This window comes from Micromesistius poutassou (genome assembly GCF_964030765.1).
Source record: "Micromesistius poutassou genome assembly, chromosome: 9".
In the NCBI taxonomy this organism is placed as follows: domain Eukaryota; kingdom Metazoa; phylum Chordata; class Actinopteri; order Gadiformes; family Gadidae; genus Micromesistius; species Micromesistius poutassou.
The window spans coordinates 17,540,537-17,563,784 of record NC_140279.1 but is presented as its reverse complement, the minus strand read 5'-3'; the positions used below and the strand labels follow the sequence as shown (position 1 = coordinate 17,563,784).

Below are 23,248 nucleotides of genomic sequence, written 5' to 3'. Positions count from 1 at the left end.
TGGACACATACACAACCTTCCTTAATAGCATGTTAGAAATACTTGTGTATTTACTATTCTATAACTAAGACTTTCACATCACTGAATGTTATATGGATGGGTAAATGATGATGAATAAAATCATGAATTCATGAATAAAATCATGAATTCATGAATAAAATCCATACCTATGCTGGTTCAACCAGGAACCAAATTCCTATATATAGGAATATACATATATATATATTCCATATTTTTTTTACACGGGGAAAGCTGAGAGGACACATAAATCCTCCGGGGTCTCTTCTAAGCAGAAATACATTTCTAAAGCTCATGCACATTTTTGACCACGAACCAGTTTATAACACTCCTGGATGTATGTGTGCGTGTGTGTGTCCGTGTCCTCATAGCTACCCTCACCTGGACGTGTACAGCGGGATGAACATCAACCTGTCTCGTCAGCACCACCGCCTCGAATCCCGTTACAGCAGCAGCTCCGGGGGCTCCTACGAGGAGGAGAAGAGTGGGTGACCTCTCCATGACCTCTGACCCCAACCCCCACCCCCACCCTCCATCCTCTCCCTCTCCCTGCCTGTGATAGATTCCCCATTGATGAGTCAGTCAGGAAGTGTGGTCCAATTATTTTTCACTTGAAAGTTCAACGTCATTGAACTTTGGCGGGCCAATCGTTAACCGTTGATCTCTGCTGGAGATGGCGCCTCTAATGTACTAATCTGGTCGTTAGCTTGGCTAACGATCCCCCAGTCTACCCCTGAGCTACCTTACATCTCCCCAAGGGAGTGGGGTATCCCCCTGCTGGGTGCTTCTCGAGCGACTGTGCCTTTTTTATTGCCATGGTTACAAAGGATGCTGTGGTTGCTAAGCGCCCTCCCCACTCCGCCGTGCAGGTGACTCCATGCCGCTCTACGCCAACTGGCGCCTGAAGGTGATGGACCACAACCGCCCGGAGCCCCTCCCCTTCCCTCCGACGGGCGGCTGCTGGTCGCCGCTGGTGGACCACCTGCCTGAGACCAACACCGCCGCCGTCCCCCTACACAGGTACACACAACCAGACTAACCGGAGCTGTGCAGGCATCCTAAAGCAAGGTGTGGACCCCTACCTGCTCCTAAGAAATCAGAATCAGCTTTATTGGCCAGGTTTGCGTAAACAAACAAGGTATTTGACTTTGGTTAACCCTTGCTCTCATAGTACACCTAACTTATTGTTTATATTACAAAAATAAAATAAAACTGAAAGAACAGTACGAAATATGCATCTACGGTGATGGTTGAAATGGTGCAAGTAAGGTCACATTTAAATATAAATATAATTTAGATTAAATGTATCTTTACTCAATCACTAAAGTAAAGCATGATTCAGTTATCTGTTACACCATACCGGCATGGTGATTTTAATGTATTTTTGGTAGTAAACACAACAAATGACTAAAGTCTGGCTGTTTAGTTTGTTTAAGTTTCACACATGGTCATGACCTGGGTCCTCCTCTCAGGTGTAACATTGCAGTCATCCTTCTGACCGACCTCATCGTGGACCACGGGGTCAAGGTGGAGTGGAGCGTCTACCTGCACCTCCTGCTGCACTCCATATTCATAGGTACACCTCCTCCTCCTCCTCCTCCTCCTCCTCCTCCTCCTCCTCCTCCTCCTCCTCCTCCTCCTCATCACACAGCTGGAGCAACTCCTCTTACTAACACAGCTAGATAAATTACTCCTCCTTACTCAGATAGCGCAACACCTCCTCCTATCACTACTCCTCCTCCTCCTCACTCAGCTAGAGCGACACCTCCTCCTATCACTCCTTGCACCGCTAGAACTACAAGCCCTCACTGCCCCTAAATGCCTCCTTCTAGCTCCTTCAACACAACCGATAACACCTCCTCTCGTTTCCTTACACAACTGGAGCTAAAACCCCAGATCCCCCCTCCTCCTCCTCCTCCTCCTCCTCCTCCTCCTCCTCCTCCTCCTCCTCCCTCAATCGCTAAGCTCCAACCGTCTCCCTCTGGCTCCCTCTGGTGCAGCTCTGTTGGGAGTCTGACAGTTTTTTCCCCTGACTGTGGTCGTCTCGCAGGCTGTGACCACCAACACCCGGAGGTGTACGAGCACTGCAAGCGCCTGCTGCTCCACCTGCTGGTGGTCCAGGGTACCAACAGCAGCGTCCAGTCGCTGGCAGCCGTGCTGCTACGCAACAGGGAGGCCAACGAGCCCCGGGTCCTGACGGTGAAGCCCGTCGCGCCCGAGTTCAACCTCACAGGTTGGTTGCGGGAAAAAATGCACGACGAGACAATGGCGTGTGGATAGAGGCATGAGTCGGAAGTGTACCTCGCCTTTGGATAGGTGTGTGCGTGTGGCTCCAGGTTGTCTCATGTAGCCAGTCTTAGTTCCTGCTGATTAACTTATGGTGGAGAATTAAACGTAATTCAACGCCATGACAACCAGCCATAAACCAAGTCAATGGATACAGAATTATAAACCAATAAACCACACTTTGCATGTTATATTATCACGGTTGGGAGTGGCAATATAACGGTCACACATGTGACCTTGCGGGTGATCACACCTGACCGTTTAACCTGCAGGCGTCCAGGACCTGATGCCAGAGCACCAGCCCTCGCCCATGACGGACTCAGGCCTGAGCTCTTCCTCCACCTCCTCCAGCATCAGCCTGGGCACAGGCGTGGGGGCGGGAGCCTTCTCCCCGCTGCCCCCCACCATGCTCCAGCAGGTGGACCTCTCCACCCTGCAGGACCAGAAGGTTAAAGCCCTGATTGAGTTCATCAGCTCCAGGTGAGGAGAAGGCCTTGCCACTGCGCCTTTAACCTGTAGATTAGGTTTCTGTATCGGACTAGCTCACTGTGTTGATTCTATCGTCGTGTTCTTATATTACTGAATAACTGAGCTATTACTTAATTTATGTTTATGCCCATGGTGTCATACATCATGGGCATACCTCTAACAAACTACACTTTTAATCTTTTTGTGTATACATAACCATAACTAAGACATAACCACCTTATCTTTCATTGTATCTGGTTGTATGCTCACATGCTAATTGTGTGTGTATTTGGTTCCATGCTCACAGTCAAGTCTGAATGGATTAGGTATTTCCCATTGCATGGATTTGACTAATAGTGTGTGCTGGGTTTGGACTTTGGTTTGGTGGTTCTGTGTGCGGTGATTACATACATGGGTTTGGAGTTACAACGTCAAGTAATGACCATCATGTTGTACAAGTTGTGGCATGATCACATTATGTGTGTTGTCCCTGTCCCGTCGTCGGCCGCTGACGTTTGTGTGTGTTGGTTCTCCAGGAAGCGTGGTCCTCTCTGGAACCACGAGGACGTCGCTCCCAAGAACCCCCAGATCAAGAGCGCCGAGCAGCTCAGCGTGTTCCTCCGACACGTGGTGGCAGTGTTCAAGCAGTCCAACGCAGGTCGGTACTACGGACACTCCCCCGACAGACCGTATCTATCTCTTACCTTATCGCATCTCTTATCACAGCCGTATACTTAACTCCTCCCACAGCCCTGTGTCACTCCTCCCCTTATCCTATTTGTCTTCTCTCAAAACCCTATATAACCTTCCCATAGCCCCATGTTACCCTTCCCAAACCAAATGTAGAGCTCCTAGCACAACAATATCTATCTCCTCTCGCAAACCAAATTAACCCCTCACACATACAAGGTAGAATAGAATAGAATAAATCTTTAATGTCCACCAAGGTGGAAATTTTTCTTTGGCTCACCAGACATTATAGACAGATAAACATACAGACATATTATCGCAGACATATAATGAAAATTTCAGGATAAAAGAAAAGAAAATAATACATATGCTTAAATACATAAAAATAAAAAATGAAAATAAAAATAGAAATAGCATCTCACTTTGATGTTGTCACTTGGTTTGGTTGATGATACTGATGGCATTTGGAACAAAGGATTTCCTAAATACACTTTTTGCCAGAGGCACTCTGTAGCGCCACCCAGACTTCAGGAGCTCAAACTGGCTGCAAATAGGGTGTGTGCTATCTGCAGTGACTTTCCTACCTTTCCTCATTCTGTCAGTGTAGATTTGGGTCAGTTGTATGGCGGTCCACTGTACATCCTCCGCTGTGTGTGTGCCCCTCCAGGGTTCCAGCTGGAGTCTCTGCTGAGCGAGGTGGCCCTGCAGACGGCTCTGTCCTGCACCTCCCGCCACTACGCCGGCAGGTCCTTCCAGATCTTCAGGGCCCTCAAGCAGCCGCTGACCCCGGCCACGCTGTCCGACGTCCTGTCACGCCTGGTGGAGACTGTGGGTGACCCGGGGGAGGAGGCCCAGGTGAGGACCTGGCGGGGCTTCCTTTACGTTGTACCCACAAGTCTGGTAGAACCGTACTGGGTCTGATGGATGTATAGGATATCCAAATGGGGGAAGCTAGACTCTTCTTACGAGATGCAGCTTGTTGACCTCAGTCTGTCACTTGGCCTAACCCCTGCAATGCTATCCCCTGCTAGGCTAACCTAGGCCCAGCCAATAAAACAATGAATTATCGTATCGTGATAGACTTTTGATCAATATCAATATAAAACATGTTCAATATACTGTATATTGATAAGAGACCGGACCACCGATCCAGCAGCTGGATTTGTTACAAACACGGTTCCATACTTATTTACAATATTTGAGTGTTTTTCATTGTTGTATCGACATTGGCCTTCCACCTTAACAGTGGAAGGTCATATTAGGTGTTAAACAGAAGTGTTTAAATCCAGCATGGTAATTCCTAGTCTTTTTAGGTCATTACAATTCAATTCAATCAATAGTTCGATATCGATATCGATCAATATGATCAAGTTATATCGTGATATGTCTTTCAGCCATATCGCCCAGGCCTAGGCTAACCCCAGCCAGGCTTACCACTGCTCACTGCCACTCCGCCAACCACTTCTCTGCTCTCTCCTCAGGGCTTTGTTATCGAGCTGCTGTTAACGCTGGAATCAGGCATCGACACGCTTGCAGACACGGTGAAGAACTACGACCTCCTCACAGCCTTGGCCCAGTATGTCCCATCCTCTTTATCATGCTTTAAACCAGGGTTTCTCCACGGGGGCGCCAGCGCCCCCTGGGGGGCGTTCGTAGAACCTAGGGGGATGCTGGGAACGAACACGGGGGCGTCACAACTTTGCTTGTGTAGTGGTCATTATTTTGAACTTTTTAAACTTTCATGGTTTTCAAATATTTTCGGTGCAAAAATAGGATAACTGAAATAAAAAGCCTATCTTCATATGGGTTTCTCACCCCTCTATAGGAGATCAGGGTAAGGTAAGGGGGGCGTTTGCTCAAAAAAGGTTGAGAAACACTGCTTTAAACCAACAGCTAGAAGACCATTGATCTCAGTGCAGGATAGGGTGAGGGTTTTTAAGTCCAGCCTAATGGTTCTGGGTTCCTGATTATTATTTTTTTTTTTAGCAGACTACCCGTAGGCATGCTTGAGTAAGACGGCCTCACCGCTACCTGCTCCTTAATGACCTGTAGTCGATGTGGATAAAAGTGTCTGCTCGATGGTAAACGTCAATCCGATCGACTCGAGCCATTTCAGATTGTTTTCATGATGCTCTTCCTCTCCCAGGACCGCGGGCCATGACCCCCTGCTGGGCGCCAAGTTCGCGGCCAACCGGAAGAGCACGGGCCAGCTGAACCTCAGCAGCGGCGGCCTGTTCCACCACCACCACGTGCACGCCCGCAGCAACTCCCTCCGCGCGAGCCTGATGTGCGAACGCAAGGCGGACCGGCGGCGCAGCAACACCCTGGACGTCGCCGACCGACTCGGCGGCAGCCACGGCAACCTGGCCCGCACGCGGAGCCTCTCGTCGCTACGGGAGGGCGGCGGCGGTGGCGGGGGGGGAGGAGGAGGAGGAGGAGGAGGGGGCGGCGGTGGGGGGGGCCCGGGAGGACGCGGCGGGGGTGAGGCCCCGCCCCCCGTGGACCCCTCCAACCTGATGGCCACGGTGTTCTGGATCGCCACGTCGCTGCTGGAGTCGGACTACGAGTTTGAGTACCTGCTGGCGCTGCGGCTGCTCAACAAGCTGCTGGGCCAGCTGCCCCTGGACCGGGCCGACAGCCGCGAGCGCCTGGAGCAGGTCCTGGCCAAGCTCAAGTGGTACAGCTACCCCGGCCTGCTGCAGCTCTTCCTCAAGGGCTTCACCTCGGCCTCCACGCAGGAGCTCAGCATCCACCTGCTCAGCAAGCTCATCAGCGTGTCCCGACACAAGCTGGTCGACCCCACGCAGCTGGCAGGTAAAACGACAAGCGGTGGAGAACGCTGGTGCAGGACGTATGCTGTAAACAATTATGGATAATGAGATGCAACGCTAGGTGAATTATTGGTGATACGGGCTACCTCTTATTCATATGTAAGGCACTTTGTAATAGACTCGTCTTAGTCTGGTTTTTTTAGATTCTCAACTCGGATTAAAAATGCATAAATCACACCATTTTAACTCGACCTCCTCCTCCTCCGTACCCGTACCCGGCGGTTCCTCCCCGGTTCTCCAAGGCTTTCCCCTCAACATCCTGTGCCTGCTGCCTCACCTCATCCAGCACTTTGACAGCCCCACGCCCTTCTGCAAGGAGACGGCAGAGCGCGTCGCCAAGGTGTGCGCCGAGGAGAAGTCCCCCACGCTGGCCAACCTGGCCCACATGATGAGCCTGTACAGCACGCGCAGCTACTCCCGAGACTCCACCAACTGGATCAACGTGGTGTGCCGCTACGTGCACGACTCCTTCGCCGACATCACCTTCAACCTGGTCACCTACCTGGCCGAGGTGAGCGGGCCGCCGATAAGTACACACCTGTCTGCAGCTTCCTTTGGTCGAGTGCTCGCCTGAGGTCACACCTGTGGCTTAGCGTCGCACCTGCACCTGCACACGTTAGCTCCTGTACCTTGTGTAAACGGCCCCACCGGTGTCCAAGTGTATCATAACGTCTGTGTACTTCTATACCTGTACCTTAACGTCACACCTGTAAGGTTTTACTCCTTGGTGGTACTGAAAGATCACACTGGAATGAATTTGTCTTTTTTTTTTTATCATCTCCCTCACATCAGCTGCTGGAGAAAGGACTTCCCAGCATGCAACAGTCGTTGCTCCAGATCATTTACAGCCTGCTGAGTCACATCGACCTATCAGCGGCGCCCGTCAAACAGTTCAACCTGGAGATCATGAAGATCATCGGGAAATATGTCCAGGTGAGATCTCCCAGGGTTCTGACGGAGAAGAGCAGGACTCTTCTCCGTGGAGGGACCAGTGGATCTGTCCGTTTTGAAGCCAGTTTGATAATCCTAATTTAGAACTTCAATTAGCTGTAGCCATAGTGTATTAATTAGTAAATACATGACATTCCGAATCAATACATAAGAACACAACTTTTTTTTTTTTTTTTACAGTTAATATACAAACTATAACCCAATGGCCGATGAATTGATGGATAAAGATAGTTGGGGGCAGGATAGGGTAGTGGTTAGGGAGTTTCCCTCCCAGCCAAAAGGTTCTGGGTTTGAACCCAAATGTTGCTGTCTACCTGTCGACATCCTTGAGTAAAATGCCCCCTAACCCTTACCTGCTCCCTAATGGCATATATCTGAATTAACTGAGTTGCTTTGGATAAAAGCATATACTATACGAGTAAAAGGGAGATATAATTGTTTAGTGATTGTTTAGTGAGGCAAACGTAGGTATAGGACACTTTGCCAAATGGCAATGCCCAGAAGGACCCTACAACAGTTACCCCACTAGTGAAGCGTAATGGAGGAATTGGCTTGTCTTGACTGAAGACAAATTTCCGTGCTCTGTAGAAGCCTTTTACCAGCCCACTCGCTGGCCCCAGCCCCAGGCTTGCTCTCCACCAACCCACTGTCTATCAAACCTGCTTTTGTGTGCATGCATGCACACTAGTGTGTACTGTGAGCAGCCTCTATAGAGGAATGTAGGTCGCCACGGCATAGTAGTAGTTCGATGAGAAATAATGACTGGCCTTCAATTCATGCAGAAAACGCGTGATCTCTCCTACTCGCATAGTTGTAAAACTCCTACACGTTTGTGTTGGTGTGTTCCTGTGTCAGTGCGTCTTAATTCACATGTGTTCACGCTCGTGTGTGTCTATGTCTATGCCTGTGAGTTAGTGCGACCGCGTGTTTTACGCGTTTGCGCGTGTCTAATGCCCGCCTCCAGAGCCCGTACTGGAAGGAGGCCCAGAACATCCTGAAGCTGGTGGTGTCCCGCTCGGCCAGCCTGGTGGTACCAGACGAGATGCAGCGGTCCTACAGCGGCGAGTCGTCGGGCTCCCCCGAGGTGGCCTTCACGCGCATCTTCAACCACACCTCCAAGGAGCTGCCGGGGAAGACGCTGGACTTCCACTTCGACATCTCAGAGGTCAGAGCTCCCTCTTACCCCGCCCCGGCTCTCTGGTCTGCTGAGCCGTCTTGATTTCTGTTAGAATACACACCCTACTCTTTTATTCATTTTAACTAGTTCTTTTAAAGGCCCATTTTCTATGCCATCTGGTTTTTATCCCTTTTATTTTTTTCATTTAAGGGTTAGGTTAAATGCTGCCAAGACATCTCAGGTGCTAAGGTACCATGTTGATACCTTACCATGTTGATGGGGGTGTTAGATATCTGGTGTTTTTTTATATCCAGATGCAGCTTTAAGTGTTTCTGTTCTTTCCCTCTTGGACACTCTTGAATACTCATATAGCAGAGTACATCTTTCTCTTGTTATGTGTGAAAAGTGACATGAGCTATTTGGTCATCACATCAACATGACCTATGTTTTAAGGAATGTTTTCGGTTTTATTTAATGCTGGAACAAAGCTAGTGTAAAGGAGAATGGATGTTGTCGAGCTGTTGATGTGTGGGTTGTGGTATAAAATAATAGTCAGCAGAATGGGAAGTTTATATGATTGTGATGAAACATTAGACTGGGTACCCCCAGCCCGTTTTGCCGGCGATTTGAGTTCACCCTGCAGAAGGGTCAAGGGAGAAGAGCAACACATTTCTTTCTGCTTCCGATGCGTTTTGGCGGGAGCCAATCACCAAGCTGGCTTCTCCACCTGGCGCGCTATTGGCTGATTTAACACAATGACGACAGGGAAGCGACGGCAAGCAGCCAATTGCAGCACAGAGTCAGTTGAACTAGGCCCGTTGATCACGCCTCTTGTGCTGAAGAAAACGACAGCAGCCTCCCCAGACCAACGTGCAATCTACGATTTGAGCTTGGTCTGGCAATAGCCAGGCTAATGAAACATACTATTGTACAGCAGAATGGGATGTTGAGGTGACTGTGATGAAACGTAATATTGAACAGTGGAAAGGGATGTTGACGTGTTGTTTCACTGGTCGCTCCAGACGCCCATCATAGGTCATAAGTACGGGGACCAGCGAACGCCTGCGGGCCGCATCGGGAAGCAGCAGGTGATCGCCGTGACGAGGAGCACCTCCTCCACCTCCTCGGGGTCCAACTCCAACGGCCTGGTTCCCGTCAGCTGGAAGAGGCCCCAGCTCTCTCAGGTAACCACGGTGACACACCTGGCGGAGCAAGGTCACTGGAGTTACACACCATGACGACCGGCTACCTGTAGATTCACCTGGCGGTAGCAGGTGGCCATGGTGACCCACTTGGTGATCCGGTGACCATGGTGACAGGCCTCAGGGAGACAGTGACACTCCTGAGGAGTGGGTAAACATAGCCTCACTCCCGCCAAGCAAGTTACCCTAATGATACACCCGAGGACCAGGTTACCATGGAGACATACATGTAGGGCAGGTAAACATAGCGACACACCGTGCGGGGAGGGGATTGTAGCGACACACCTGGCTGGCAGGTAAATATAGCAACACAATCTGGTGTGCAGGTTAACATAGAGACACGTTATGGTAATCATTTGCAACACACCTGGGAATAAGATGACAATAGAGATACCTGACTATCATCCAATGGGTCAGGATGTGCACAATGGTGTCTTACTGTGATATATCTTTGTTGTTCTTTAACCTTCTAGTGTGTAATCCCCTGTCGCCGTTGTCATTTCAGAGGAGGACTCGGGAGAAGCTGATGAATGTGTTGTCGCTGTGCGGTCCCGAGTCAGGAATCCCCAAAAATCCCTCTGTAAGACTCCTCTCCTACTCTTGAGCACCACCACAGACCTCATCTACAACACACGCATGCGATCGCCTGATGTTTGAAGCGTCAGTCCTGTGCGGCTCCTGTGTTTGACGGCGTCGGCCCTGGTTGGTGCGTGTTCCCCAGGTGGTGTTCTCCTCCAGCGAGGACCTGGACTGCGGGGAGCAGCAGAGCAGCCTGATCCCCACGGTGGAGGAGGTGGTGCAGGAGGAGGAGGGCCAGGGCGAGGACGCCGGCAGCGAGCAGCAGTTTGGCGTCTTCAAGGACTTTGACTTCCTGGACGTGGAGCTGGAGGACACGGAGGTGAGTGTTCAGGAGAACTACAGACATGGAGGACAATGCTTGCCACGATATTGGCTTGATGCTCAGTGCAGGGGTTAATAAACTATAGGGGAGAGACCTTGTACTGACCAGATACTCTTGAATACGCTAGGGTACCCATAGACACACAGGTACCATTAGATGTACTCTCATATGCTCACGTACTGTTCGATACACTTTAATGCACTTAGATACTCTGAAATACACTGTTTGTTCAATCTCGGTTATACTTTGTTACACTTTAATACATTTAACTCACACCATTCAGTGTGTCATCAATACAGCGGTCAAGCTTGGAAATGATTTTATGATATTAAAAATGTACATTTCAGTAAGAATACCTTATTTAAGTGTTCAAATGACGGGACGTAAAAAGATTTGAACTGTGTACAAATCTGAATCTGAAATTTGAACTTAGTTCAGTCTAACCTTTTTAAAAAGTGCACTTGTAGTGTGTTCTTGTAGTGTTATGTTTTTGTATTGTTGCTGTTTTCTTGTACGGCCATATTTTTACGTTACAATGTTTCATCCGATCTCTCGTCTTCTGTGTTTAGGACTCAAACGACTCACAAAGTTAGTAGAGGAGAACAAACGTCATGTTCTGTGTCCTGTTTGTCTCTAGTCTGTCTGTCTGTCTGTCTCTAACAAGCCTTAGTCTTCTAACTCGCCTCTCTCACCTTTCTTCTTCTTTTGCTACAAGGAGTTGCAGGTAAGTCTGCGTAGCGCCCCCTGGGGTCGGCCTGTTAACCTCCCTGTCTTGTGACTGTTTCGTAACGTACAGCTCCGTCAGTAGAAACCACTGCTCCCTTGAATCGTCATCCACCTCCTTTGGTTGTCATGTTGATTCCAGAAGTTTGCTTTCAGTGCCATCAGGATTTCTGGTTAGAGCCCTGAAGTAAGATAAGATGTACTCCAGACGGGAATCTGCTTGTCACAGCGGATTCGCACAGAGTACAGATGATAAATAAAGAGATTAGAATATTAATAAAAATATGATTATTAGGAAATGAAAAGGTTTGTATCTGACTTTATCAGCACTGTATTTATCCACATATCTGCGTATTTGTTTGTAACGTGTGTTTCTGTCCCTCTCCATTCGTGTGTGTGTGTGTGTGTGTGTGTGTGTGTGTGTGTGTGTGTGTGTGTGTGTGTGTGTGTGTGTGTGTGTGTGTGTGTGTGTGTGTGTGTGTGTGTGTGTGTGTGTGTGTGTGTGTGTGTGTGTGTGTGTGTTATTGCCGAGTCCCCTCGTGGTCCCGCGTCGCCCCCCTCCCCCTCTAACCTGCTGTTCCCCGCGGTGCCCTGCAGGGGGAGAGCATGGACAACTTTAACTGGGGCGTGCGGCGCCGCTCGCTGGACAGCATGGACAAGGGCGACACGCCGTCGCTGCAGGAGTGCCAGTACACGGGCAGCACGCCCAGCCTCAACCTCACCAACCAGGAGGACACCGACGAGTCGTCAGAGGAGGAGGTACTGAGTGCTAGCCAGATTCTCACTCGCGCCAACCTCGTAAGTCCTCTCCACCCACACAAATTCAGCCCCCACCCCCCCCCCCCCTCCGCAACCCCCGACCCCCACCCTGCCCTATCTATGCCTCGCCCCCCCCCCACCCCCTGCCCACTGACCCCCGCCACGCTCCTCTCTCAGACGGCTGGCATGGTGTGTGTGCGTGGGTTGGTGTCGGGGTATGGCTGTGTGTGTGTGTGTGTGTGTGGGGACATGCGCTGGGCTGAGCCACAATGGGTCAGAGGCTATCTGCTTGCTTCCTGGCTGGTGATAGACACGCCCCCTTCCACCTCCTCCACGTCCCCTTAGCCCCCACTGCAACATTACTGTTGCTGTCCACACTCCACTACCGCTAGGTAAGTACAGGGTACGGCCTAGGACAGTGTACAGTATAGGACCAGTCAAGTCCTGTATGGAATAGTACTGCCCTACTGACTTGGTGTTAAAGTTGGTAGGCTGAGATCGTTCAGATCATTTCCTAAAAACAAGTCAAACTAACTGCAAGCTGTTGCACTTAATTGGCAGCTGTTGAGCCAAAAGATCTTTGCCCGAATCGTGAGCCTCCGTACCGGATTGTTTAAAGAGGTTGACGATCATTATAGCCCCGCCCATAGCCACAATGTACTAATGTAAGTGAAGATGCTTCTTCACCAATACTTAGGGAGACCTGCTTCTTTAGACATGCAATGTATCCAATTTATTGTCAGTTTTAGACAAAGTGACAAACTTACAGCATGGTTCTCTGCCTCTCGTTAATTTTAGGTTGTGAGTTATTTGGCTGCTTCTCTCTTAACCACACCCTGCTTTGCACTGACTTTGTAGGAATCTGTTTTCTTTCTGGATGTAGTTGCTGCTTCAGTCCCCTGGACGCCCTTATTTTCCAATATATTTCTCTACTTACTTCCTGCTCTGTTGTGCATCTTGAGAATGAGCTTAACTCCCTAAAACCTCTTATCCACCCCCCTTTTTTCACATTCAGCATGCCTTATGTGACAGTAGAGCCTTTTGATGAAATGAATAACTACTACTATCTTGACCATTGCACAATTTCACTTAATGTTTTTGCCTTGCTGAATTTAAGACTAAAAATATCTAATCTATGTTATCTTAACTAATTATCTTTTGATATTTATATATATATATACACAGATGAATCGTTAGATGCATGCATAATGAAAGTGACCAGAGAAAGGGAACCTACTGCTTGACAGTGGTCAGTAGCCTGCTCTTCAGACCTCTGATAAAAAAGCAAGCAAACCCGTGTACCAGTTGAATACATTTTATACGAAGAAGTGGGTTTAATTTAAAAAAAAATACGTGGGAGCATTTTGGTGTCGTCTGTCTGTCTGTCCGTCCGTCTCCCTCTCGGGGGCGAGAGCTGAGCAGACGATGCTTATCTGGTGTCATTTCCTGAACAGCTGAACAGCGATTCGGCCACCGACGACGCCACCTCCAACCACGTGGACTCCCTCCTGCAGTCCCAGGAGTCATGCAGCAGCGTGCTCACCGAGGACGCTGGCCCCCTGCCCTCCCTCCCCTCCCACCCGTCCTTGCCCCGGCTGGACAGCCCCGCCCTGGACCGCCCGGTGCTGGAGAGGGCCCATTCAGACAGCACCAGCAGCCAGCTGCCTGAGGTGCGGTCAATCGGGATCAGTGATACGCTGTGGTGCTCGGGTGCTTTCTAGTCTCTTGGCGGCATGCTCTCTGCTCGTGCTGTAGGGGTTAAAAAGGGGCTCCTTGCCTGTGTTCTCTCCTCTTCTGCCTGTCTCTCCTCGTTCTGTCTGTCTTTCTGTCTGTCTGCGATGATGGGTGTCTGATGGGATGCATGACGCTGGTGTTTAGGGGTGTACAACTGTCTGTCTGGTAGTGTCTGTCTGTGTGCGTGATGGGGCGAGCAATACAGCAGGCTTGTGTTGCTGCTTCTGTGTGTGAGTGTGTGTGGTTGTGTGGCCGGGGGGGGAAGGGGGGGGGGGGATGGGTGTATGTGTGGCAGCTCTGCTTTGGGTTCTGGGTCCGCGTGGGGCTTGCTCCTCCAGCTCTGTGTTTCTTATGGGTTTTCTTAGTGGGGGGTGCGCTTGTTTTGATTCGGGGAGAGATCAAAGTGCAAAAATTCAAAAAAAAAAAAAAAAACAACAAGCGCTCACCTCAGGTCAGCTGTAACTGCTCACTAATAATTCCCACCTCCGAGCCGAGCGCTCCAAACATCTAACCCCTCCCCTACGATGCCGCCACCTTCAACCCACCGACATGTGAGTACCACTGCATTAAACTCCAGTCGGTTCTTCTTCAAAGTGTAATCAGGACTAGACTGGAGCACACCACATGATTAAAGGGAAGGCGTTGCTGTTGGCATGATTTGCGAGGGCATTAAGGGGCGAAAGGCCACTCCTTTGATCAGCTAACCACTTAAGCGTCACCTGCTAACCCGCTCTCTTGCTTCCCACTAACACCGGCGGCTCGCATGCTCTCTCTCTTGACGTGCGCTTGTCAGCCGAGCGACCTCGGGTCCCGCCCCGATGGCCCCTCGTTCTCTGACCTCACCTGGGTAACATCATGCATCTCCTGGCGCCTGGATGATGGGCACCACGTGGTAGCCACCTCCCTCTGCGTTAGCCCCGGGGTCCCATGGTCTCATTGGGGGGAAAAACAATGGCTTTGGCTCCCAGCAGACGGGCTCGCTGTGTGGAGCTAGCCAAGATCTGGCCAGCTGCCTCAATGTCATCTGGAGGACATCTCCTCCATCACAGGGGCCCCCAGCTCTTAGTTTAATGAGCATCAGATAAAAGCATCAATAGTCTTAGTCACCCCGCCCCACCACCAACCGCACTCCTCCCCCTCCCCCCACAGTCAGACCAGCAACGCTCCTGAAAGCTTTCCGGGACGGCTGGCACACTGCCATACCCCATTCTGCATTGGTCTCTCTTAAGTTAAAACAAAAATGAAAACAAGGGGGACATGAAATTGTTCCGGTTGGGTCCTCGCTGTGTCGTCACATTAAATGCCCGCCCCTCCCCCCCTCCCCCCCCCCCCCCCGGTGTTCTCCACAACCTGCGTCATTCACCGTAACCACCCGGTTACCGGGGTCTGATGTAATTCAGTGTCCCCCCCCCCTGCCCCCCCTTGCCCTCTGGGTTGCTGTAGTCATAGCTTTTTACACAATTCTTACGTCAACCTCTTTAGCCGGTGCAGGGAAACCCAATTACCACACGGCCAGGTTTTTTTTTTTTTTTTTTTTTTTTTTTTGCTGACACCAGTGCAAAATGCGTGGGGTTTACTTAGGGGAGGGATTCATTTCTCACGCGTGTTCCATAAATCAGTGGTTTATCGGCCGTAGAGACGTAAAAAGTGCACAACCGGTGCCGTCCCATTCTCCCGGCGGTCTGCTGTATGCTGAGGGCCTGTCGCGGCTGACAGAGGGGGTGGTTTACGAGGGGTCGGGTCACATCCCTATCGGCACCCCACTGACGGACGGTTATTAGCCCTCCATTTGTTCAATATTTCCCGTGGTTCTCGCATGGGAAACATCTTCTTCCACGAGCCACTCTGAGAAAGTGACTTTGGTAATGGAAGCGGTAGATCTTTGGGTACCCGGTGTGTGTGTTAACAGGTTCTGCCAGTGTGACGCTAATAAGATCCTTTCGTGGCTGGTGTATACATGCGAGTACAGGGAGCCAAGTGTTTGGTTTGAAGTTTAACTGTTTGTGTTCAGTTAAACCTGCACCATGTAAGTCTTTCCCCTTGAAGCCTCCAGTGAGTGGTCGCTGCAGTTCCAGCCGGTTCATTTTCATCAGTCTCGTCTGACATTTTTCCCCAGTGGGGGACAATAGTGGAGCAGAATGAAGTGTTATAGTAGTGAAGTCACACAGTGCAAGTTTAAAGTACAAATTAGGGCTGGGCAAAGATTAAAAGTTTTAATCGCGTTAATCGCATAGTATGGGTGGGTTAACTCGCGATTGATCACACTTTTAAAATTCTATTTTAAATCCACTCCAATTGAAGTTAAATGAGATTATCAAATGGAATGACACATTATCATTCATACCGAATGTACTTAATAAGCAAAAACTAGACCAAGTGATCTTGAGGGAGTTTTATCGTCTCACTCGGTGTGGGTTGAATATGAAACTTACGGAACACCACAGATTTGGGAATTGTAAACAGGCAGTTAATTAGTATAATTGTTAACCAACAGTTACTACAAGTGTAGTCAAACTCAAATAAGTAGCGCCACAGATTTGGGACTTGTAAACAGGCTGTCACTTACTGCAATTGTAATCGGGCAGTCACTTACTGCGAGTGTAATTGAATGTAAAGTAAGTGGAACAAGAAACAGAGATGATTTCTGACATGAATGTTGACATTCTGTGGGCAAAACCTTTCAAAATCAAAGTGAAAAAAGAAAAGGCTGTGCGTTAATTTGTATTTAACGCGTTAACTTGCCCAGCCCTAGTACAAACATACAACTTTTTCTACAAGCCTCTTTGCCGCCTCTCGTTCTTGACCACCCCCCCCCCCCCCCCCCCCCCCGTCTGGCTCTGGTTCCAGGACGCCGTCAGCATGACGGCGGCGGACGAGCTCAGCAGCAGCGTGAGCGAGGACACGGGGTTTTGCAGCGCCCCCCCGCTGCCCTCTGACCCCCTGGACCTCTGCGACCTGCCCGACTCCCAGGACCCCCAGGACGAGCTGGACCCGGCGCCCCCTCCCACGCCGGCCCATGACACTCCGCCGGGGTACATCCTGTGCGAGGACGAGCCCCACCGGGCGCCGGCGCCCATGGCGCTGACGCCGCTGCCGCCGCTGCCCGACAGCCCCCGCGGCGGCTCGGTGTGCGAGGAGGACGTCACGCTGGCCCTGAAGGAGCTGGACGAGCGCTGTGAGGAGGAGGAGGCCGACTTCTCCGACATGTCCAGGTGAGCGCAGCGAGGAGGGGGGGGGGTGGGGTGTGTGTGTGTGTGTGTGTGTGTGTGTGTGTGTGTGTGTGTGTGTGTGTGTGTGTGTGTGTGTGTGTGTGTGTGTGTGTGTGTGTGTGTGTGTGTGTGTGTGTGTGTGTGTGTGTACACGTACTTGATCACTGGGCCTCTTTTTCTTTTTCTCTTTGTTTACATTGCATCTTTGTTTACATTTCATTTCTGGAACTTAGCCACTTTATAATTTACAATTTATTCTTCTATTTTGTCTATTTTTTTTGCCCTATTTTTTTGTTCATCTTCTGTTTGTCTTGTCTTCTCCTTACTTTAGCATTTCGTTTAGCATTTTCCCTTAGCGTCTACTTTTGTTTGTATTAGTACTTTGTATTCTTATTGTATTGTATATTATTTATTATTATCCTGTGGATAATACTACTGCTGCTGGGCTATTGCAACAAACAAATTTCCCCTACGGGGGATTAATAAATTTGTATCATATCGTATCGAAGTAGTAGAATCAGGAACTCGGAGAGCAAGGCTTCAAGCCCATCGTCAGATGCAGCCTTTGCATCTCATACAGCATCGCTGTGATGCTATTGGTTGACTTTCTCAAGTACTTTGTAGAGCAAAGCCTTGATGCTATTGGTTGACTTTCTAAAGTACTTTGTAGAGCAAAGCCTTGATGTTATTTGTTAACTTTGTCAAGTACTTTGTAAAGCAACGGCCTAATGCAATTGGTCAACTTTCAAGTAGTTTATAGAGCAACGTCTTGATGCTACTGGTTAACTTTCTAAAGTACTTTGTTGAGCAACACCTTGAGGCTATTGGACTCAAGTTCTCGCAGAGTTACCCTTTGGCTTTGTTTGTTAAGTTCTTCAGTTTCTCATATAGCAATATACGTAAGTGCTTTTGAACAACTTTTTCAAGTCGTTGTAGAGCAATGCCTTAAGGCCATTGGTTAAGTTTCAGTGTCTCATAGAGCAACGGACTTATGCTATCGGCAAAGCTGTCTCACGTCCTGTTAAGGCTTTCGGGTAAGCAACGTGTTAAGGCTTTCAGGTACGTTTCTCAGGTCTTTATAGACCCGAGAAAGTGCTTCAACCAGCAGTGCTTTTAGCCCATTACCAAGCTGCCTGAAGTCCTCCTAAAGCGATGCATTAATTCCATCACTTCAGGGCCCTTAGTAAGCTGTCTCAGGTCCTCATAGTGCAATGCTTACTTCAAATCCATCAGCAATACTTTCAGGCCATTGCTCAGCTGTTCACTAATGAACTTTGAGGTTCTGAAATCCCAACGCGTGGGATGGGATGATCTGGTGTTCTACTGAACACTGTGATTCGTGATAAGATACTTCACAATGGGCTCTTTCGAGTTTGTCCGAAACAAAACCGCTCTAAAAGGTGGTGTGGTGACAAGGAGCAGCCCTGTCTGGTTCCTCTCCGGGGAGCAGCAGGCCTCAGTTTGAAGGTTGTCCGTGAAGTTGCTCTGGAAGGTGGGCCAAGAGAGACAACGAGGACAATGAGCCCGGCCAGGGACACAAATCAAACTGTGAAGCGCTCTTCAGAGTTGTGCCAAACCCTTGGAAACAAACACCAGGATGGCCAACACATAATGCACCGATGTTCTGATAGCCTGTAGAAGAGAGGGATGATTGCGTCATACCTCATATCTCTCTTTCACTTCTTTTATACGAATTGGATTTAGTACCTAATATTTCAAAAATGACTGTAAAAAAACATGAGTGGTGGTTGCTTCACATTCTGTCAATTTTTTACGAAAGAGTGTTGGGTATTCAGTTTCTGTGTGGGTTGAACTATTAAGCTGAGATGATACGTTGTACCAACTTGACCTGAGAAGCATTTGGGCACCTTTTTGAGAAAGGGTTTGTTCCAGCAAGTTGCATTACAATCATACAGGGAGCCCTGATGTAACAGGGATTTTCGCATTTACATGCACCACCACAGTCAAACACTAAAGTCCTTCACTCTAAGTAGAGGGGGAAGGGGGGGGGGGGGGAGGTTTTCAATAAAAGGGATGTCTGAAAGTAAAGTGTTGATGTGCCAAGAACGAAAGAAAGGGAGTGAGCGTGAGGGAGTGAGCTTGGGGCCTTAGCTGTTATCCAGCTAGTCTGTCGTGTCAGTGTGTGTGTGTGTGTGTAGCAGCGAGGTTCTCCACACACTCCTTTCACTGCTGTGTGGGACGGGAGCACTTGTGCTTGTGCAGTTAGCCGTCGCCGCGCTATCGCGCTGCAGAGCACAGAACGAGAAACAGACAGAGAGAGAGAGAGAGAGAGAGAGAGAGTGAGAGACACAGAGCAAAAGAGAGAGAGAGAGAGAGAGAGAGAGAGAGGCTGTTTGAGGTGAGGATGAGGACAGAAACTGTGTCTGCTACAGCGCTCGGCAGCACTGGCTTTCGCTACTTGTACTCTGTCTGCTTCTTCAGGCTCTTTGGTCCCACTGGCCTGTGAGTATCTTGGGTGTCGGAGAGAGAGAGAGAGAGAGAGAGAGGGGGGAACGCGGGCGTTTGCATGCTAAATTGCTAATAGCTCAGTGTGTTGTTTTTCTTGCCGGAGCACTGCAGTAGAATAGAGCTTAAAATAGACTGCAGGGAGAGATGGGAAGGGAGGGGGAGAGAGTAGCAGCAGGAGGGGGAGGGGGGAGAGCAACATGTGCATTTGTTTTGATGTTAGCTTTGTTCTCCGTTAGCCTTGCATTAGCTCTGTGTTAGCTATGGGGTTAGCACTGTACTCTGTTAGTGACATGCTCCCTCTGTTAGCCTTGTTCTCCTTGTTGGCTCAGCATTAGCTCTGTGTTAGCTCAACATTAGCTATGCTTTAGCTCTGCCACACATCACCTTTGTTGTTGATGTTAGCTATGTGCTCCCAGTGTTATCTCTCTGGTACCGCTGTCAGCATTGTCTTTGCTCTGTGCTCCCTGTGTTTGATCCGCTGTAGCTTTTAGAGCCGTGCTAGCTCTGTGTGAGCTCTGTGGTGGCACTTTGTGAGCGCAGTGAATGTTCCCTCAGCGCTGTCTTAATGCTCTCGTGCTTCCCGTCGTGTGTTCTGCAGTCAAGATGACTGCGAGACGGAAGGCTTCCCAGAGATCCAGCCCTCTCCGCCCCCCTCGCCGTTCCTCTCTGCCATCCTGGCCGCCTTCCAACCGGTCGCCTACGACAACGAGGAGGACGCCTGGCGTTGCCACGTCAACCAGATGCTGTCCGACACCGACGGCTCCTCTGCCGTTTACACATTCCACGTGTTCTCCCGACTCTTCCAGGTGAGCAGAGGGTTGGGAGAGTGTGTGTTTGTATTGTTTATTGTCTGTTATCACACGGCTCGTCTCAAGGCTGTGGAACGCTCCGTTCACTTGCATGGTTCTTCCCGACTTCCGGTGGTGAATTGTTTTTCAATAATGACCGTTGCTAAGCATATAATGACCGCTGTCAAGGAAAGTGGATTTTTTTTTCACATCTTTCGTATCACTCTGCAAGTAGCCCGGTAACTTATCAACCCCAGCGGATTCGGTTGCTAAGCGACGTCAACGAATGTCTTTGGCAGACTATTTCTCTGCTGATCAACACTACGATTGGTATTTGTAGAAAGACACAGCGCGTGAAGTCATTTTTTCGTTTTGGCAAGTAGCCGTGTAATAACCGGGATAATGTATAGAACGTCGCCGGTCATCATCGGTAATGAGCCTCTTCAGGGCGAAGCACGACACCTCCACTTCGCGTCGGTGTCCTGTTCGCCCTGTCGGGGCTCATTTCCCGATAATGACCGGCGACGTTCTATACATTATCCCTTACTTGTGTTGTGTGTTCTGTCCTTGGTCCCATGTCGTCGGGCAGGTAGCGGGTGTTGTTGTTTACTGTTGTTGTCTCTACCACAGAACATCCAGAGGAAGTTTGGCTCCATCACCCACTCGGCCGTCCGGTTCCTAGGGGAGCGGCTCCAGCGAATGGGCAACCAGTTCCTCAGCTCCCTGGAGGTCATGACCTCTCACTCCAACTGTCCCACCGTGCTGCTGGACGCCGAGACGGTGAGACCACAAAATAGAAGGCAGAACGGCCTGCGCTTTTATTTTGAAGCTTTTTGGAATTAAAATAATGAAATGAAGTTGAGTCTTTCAATTAATTTATTCGGCTTCTTTGAGCACACCTGTCCAAAATAGGTTGTACAAGTCACAAGTAGTTGTCTTCAAGACAGCCTTAGTCTTAAGCTTTGCCTATTTCAGTTACTGAAGCCTGGAGCATGATGGGAATTGTAGTTTTATCATTCCATGTGACATATTAATGTAGTAGTTTCAGGAGCTACAGAAAATGTAAACTTAATCAATTGAATCTTATCCCAAGATGCATTTTGTCTCCTCTGTCCTATCTCCTGCCTCCTCTGTCCTGTCTCCTGCCTCCTCTGTCCTGTCTCCCGTGGGTGCAGCTGTTGTCCTGTGGTCTTCTGGAGACGTTGAAGTTCAGTGTGCTGGAGCTGCAGGAGCATCTGGACACCACAACGGCAAGAGAGAGGCTGCTGAGCAGGTAAGCACCTTCATCATCTTCTCATCCTCATCTTGCTCCTCAGTCACCCTTCACTGTCCGTCCTTGGATATAAATAAAGCGTTAAAGCGAAAAATATCATCTGTCTGGCCCAGTAGTCTGTTCCTCTCTCTGAGCTGTCTCTGATTGAATGTCCGTCCGTCCGTCCGTCTGGGTGTGGCAGAGTTATCATCATACTACGTCAGATGCATGACTCCTGCCTGGCAGATAAAAATAGTGCTCTGCTAAACGAGTTATCGAGGCGTGGTGGTGGTGGTGGTGGATCCCAGAGGGGGGGCGGTGAGATTGCAAAGGCTGCTTGGGATGCGGGGAGGCTAATTGAATGAGACAGTGCCAGTCCTGAGGGCCTCCTCCTCCACACTACCTCCCTCTCCCCACTATCTCCCCTCCGGAGAACCTCCCCCGCCGCTGCAATGTAACAGACCTCCTTTAATTCGCTAAGTACAACACTTTTATTAATCTAGCCCTGCCCCCTCCACCAAGCAGTTTTACACACACACACTGCAGACATACACACACCACACTACACACGCATGAAGGGGGGAGGGGAACTTTTCTTGAACTCACTGTTATTGGCTTCTCTCCCCGTTCTCTCACTTTCCTGCTACTCTCTCCTTCCCTCCCTCTCTCTCTCCGCCTTTGCTATCTATCTTTCTCTCCCTCTCTCCATCTCTTTCCTCTTATCAATCTTTCCCTAACCTATCTCCATCCAACTCTCTCCCTCTTCTCATCTCCCTCCCTTTTCCTCCTATCTGTTCCATCTCTCGTATCCTTCTCTCCATCCCCATCTCCTCTCTTTATGAATCTCTATCCCGTCTCTCTCTCCCTCTAACTCTCCCTCGCTCTCTCTCCCTCTCTCTCTCTCTCTCTCTCTGCCTCTCTCTCTCTCTGCCTCTCTCTCTCTCTCTGCTCTCTCTCTCTGCCTCTCTCTCTCTCTCTCTCTCTCTCTCTGCCTCTCTCTCTCTGCCTCTCTCTCTCTCTCTCTCTCTCTGCCTCTCTCTCTCTCTCTCTCTCTCTCTCTCTGCCTCTCTCTCTCTCTCTCTCTCTCTCTCTCTCTCTCTCTCTCTCTCTCTCTCTCTGCCTCTCTCTCACTGCCTCTCTCTCTCTCTGCCTCTCTCTCTGTCTCTCCGCATCATTATCCCCCTTTATGTCCATCTCTTCTTATCATCCCTCTATCTCCATGTCTTTTCCTATCTCCCCCTCTCTTATATCTCTGTCTGTCCTTTTGCCTCCCTCCTCTCACTCTCTCTCCGGCTCTCCCTCTGTGCCTCTCTGATCTCCAGTGGCTGGAGAACTGCAGGAAGACGTTTGGAGATAAAGACGGCTGCCAGCGGGGGAGCACCCAGGCCCAGGTAGGGACCACAGCCCCCCCCCCCCCCCGAGTTGCATCACATACCCATCAGGCTTCAAAAGACGCCGCTGGTTTTAGTGCTTGAATTAAGCCCTCATTTGAATGAGGGCTTAAAATTCATATAATTATTGAATACCTGCTTCAGATAAAGCCCTAACGCCCTAAGTACCTGATATAAATAAATGCCTAATTTCAATTAGATCGCCCTGCCAAATCTCTTGTTTTGTCCGAGGCCTAATTGATCATAATGTCCAGGAAGACAACAGGAAATGGCAGAATAATCCAATTGGGGCTCAGGCTGAGGGTTACAGAGTCCAAACAGAGAGGGGATGGCCCAGTCTGCCTAACTGTTATCTTACTGTAAGCATCTTCAAGCTGTCACTTTAGCCCAGAGCTGGCAGATGACAGAGTGCTGCGAGATAGACATTGGTTGATTAGACTTGGATACGCCTGCTGTCCT

The 23,248-nt window shown here is 49.7% G+C and overlaps 1 protein-coding gene across 1 annotated transcript in view; it reads left to right on the top strand.

Moving 5' to 3' along the window:
* fryl (furry homolog, like) overlaps nt 1–22,945 on the top strand; it is a gene marked incomplete at its 3' end in the record, with an annotated part of 60,666 nt that extends 37,721 nt beyond the window's left edge. Inside the window, 24 exon segments of the mRNA XM_084472953.1 lie at nt 390–502; nt 888–1,038; nt 1,491–1,594; nt 2,069–2,251; nt 2,577–2,784; nt 3,309–3,430; nt 4,130–4,317; nt 4,944–5,038; nt 5,609–6,276; nt 6,536–6,804; nt 7,086–7,226; nt 8,209–8,409; nt 9,384–9,545; nt 10,069–10,143; nt 10,285–10,461; nt 11,785–11,985; nt 13,401–13,616; nt 16,528–16,892; nt 19,957–20,164; nt 20,777–20,926; nt 21,322–21,388; nt 21,391–21,419; nt 22,721–22,789; nt 22,934–22,945. Of these exon segments, the coding sequence (XP_084329079.1) occupies nt 390–502; nt 888–1,038; nt 1,491–1,594; nt 2,069–2,251; nt 2,577–2,784; nt 3,309–3,430; nt 4,130–4,317; nt 4,944–5,038; nt 5,609–6,276; nt 6,536–6,804; nt 7,086–7,226; nt 8,209–8,409; nt 9,384–9,545; nt 10,069–10,143; nt 10,285–10,461; nt 11,785–11,985; nt 13,401–13,616; nt 16,528–16,892; nt 19,957–20,164; nt 20,777–20,926; nt 21,322–21,388; nt 21,391–21,419; nt 22,721–22,789; nt 22,934–22,945 (4,174 nt within the window).
* Between the last annotated feature and the right edge of the window lie 303 nt (nt 22,946–23,248).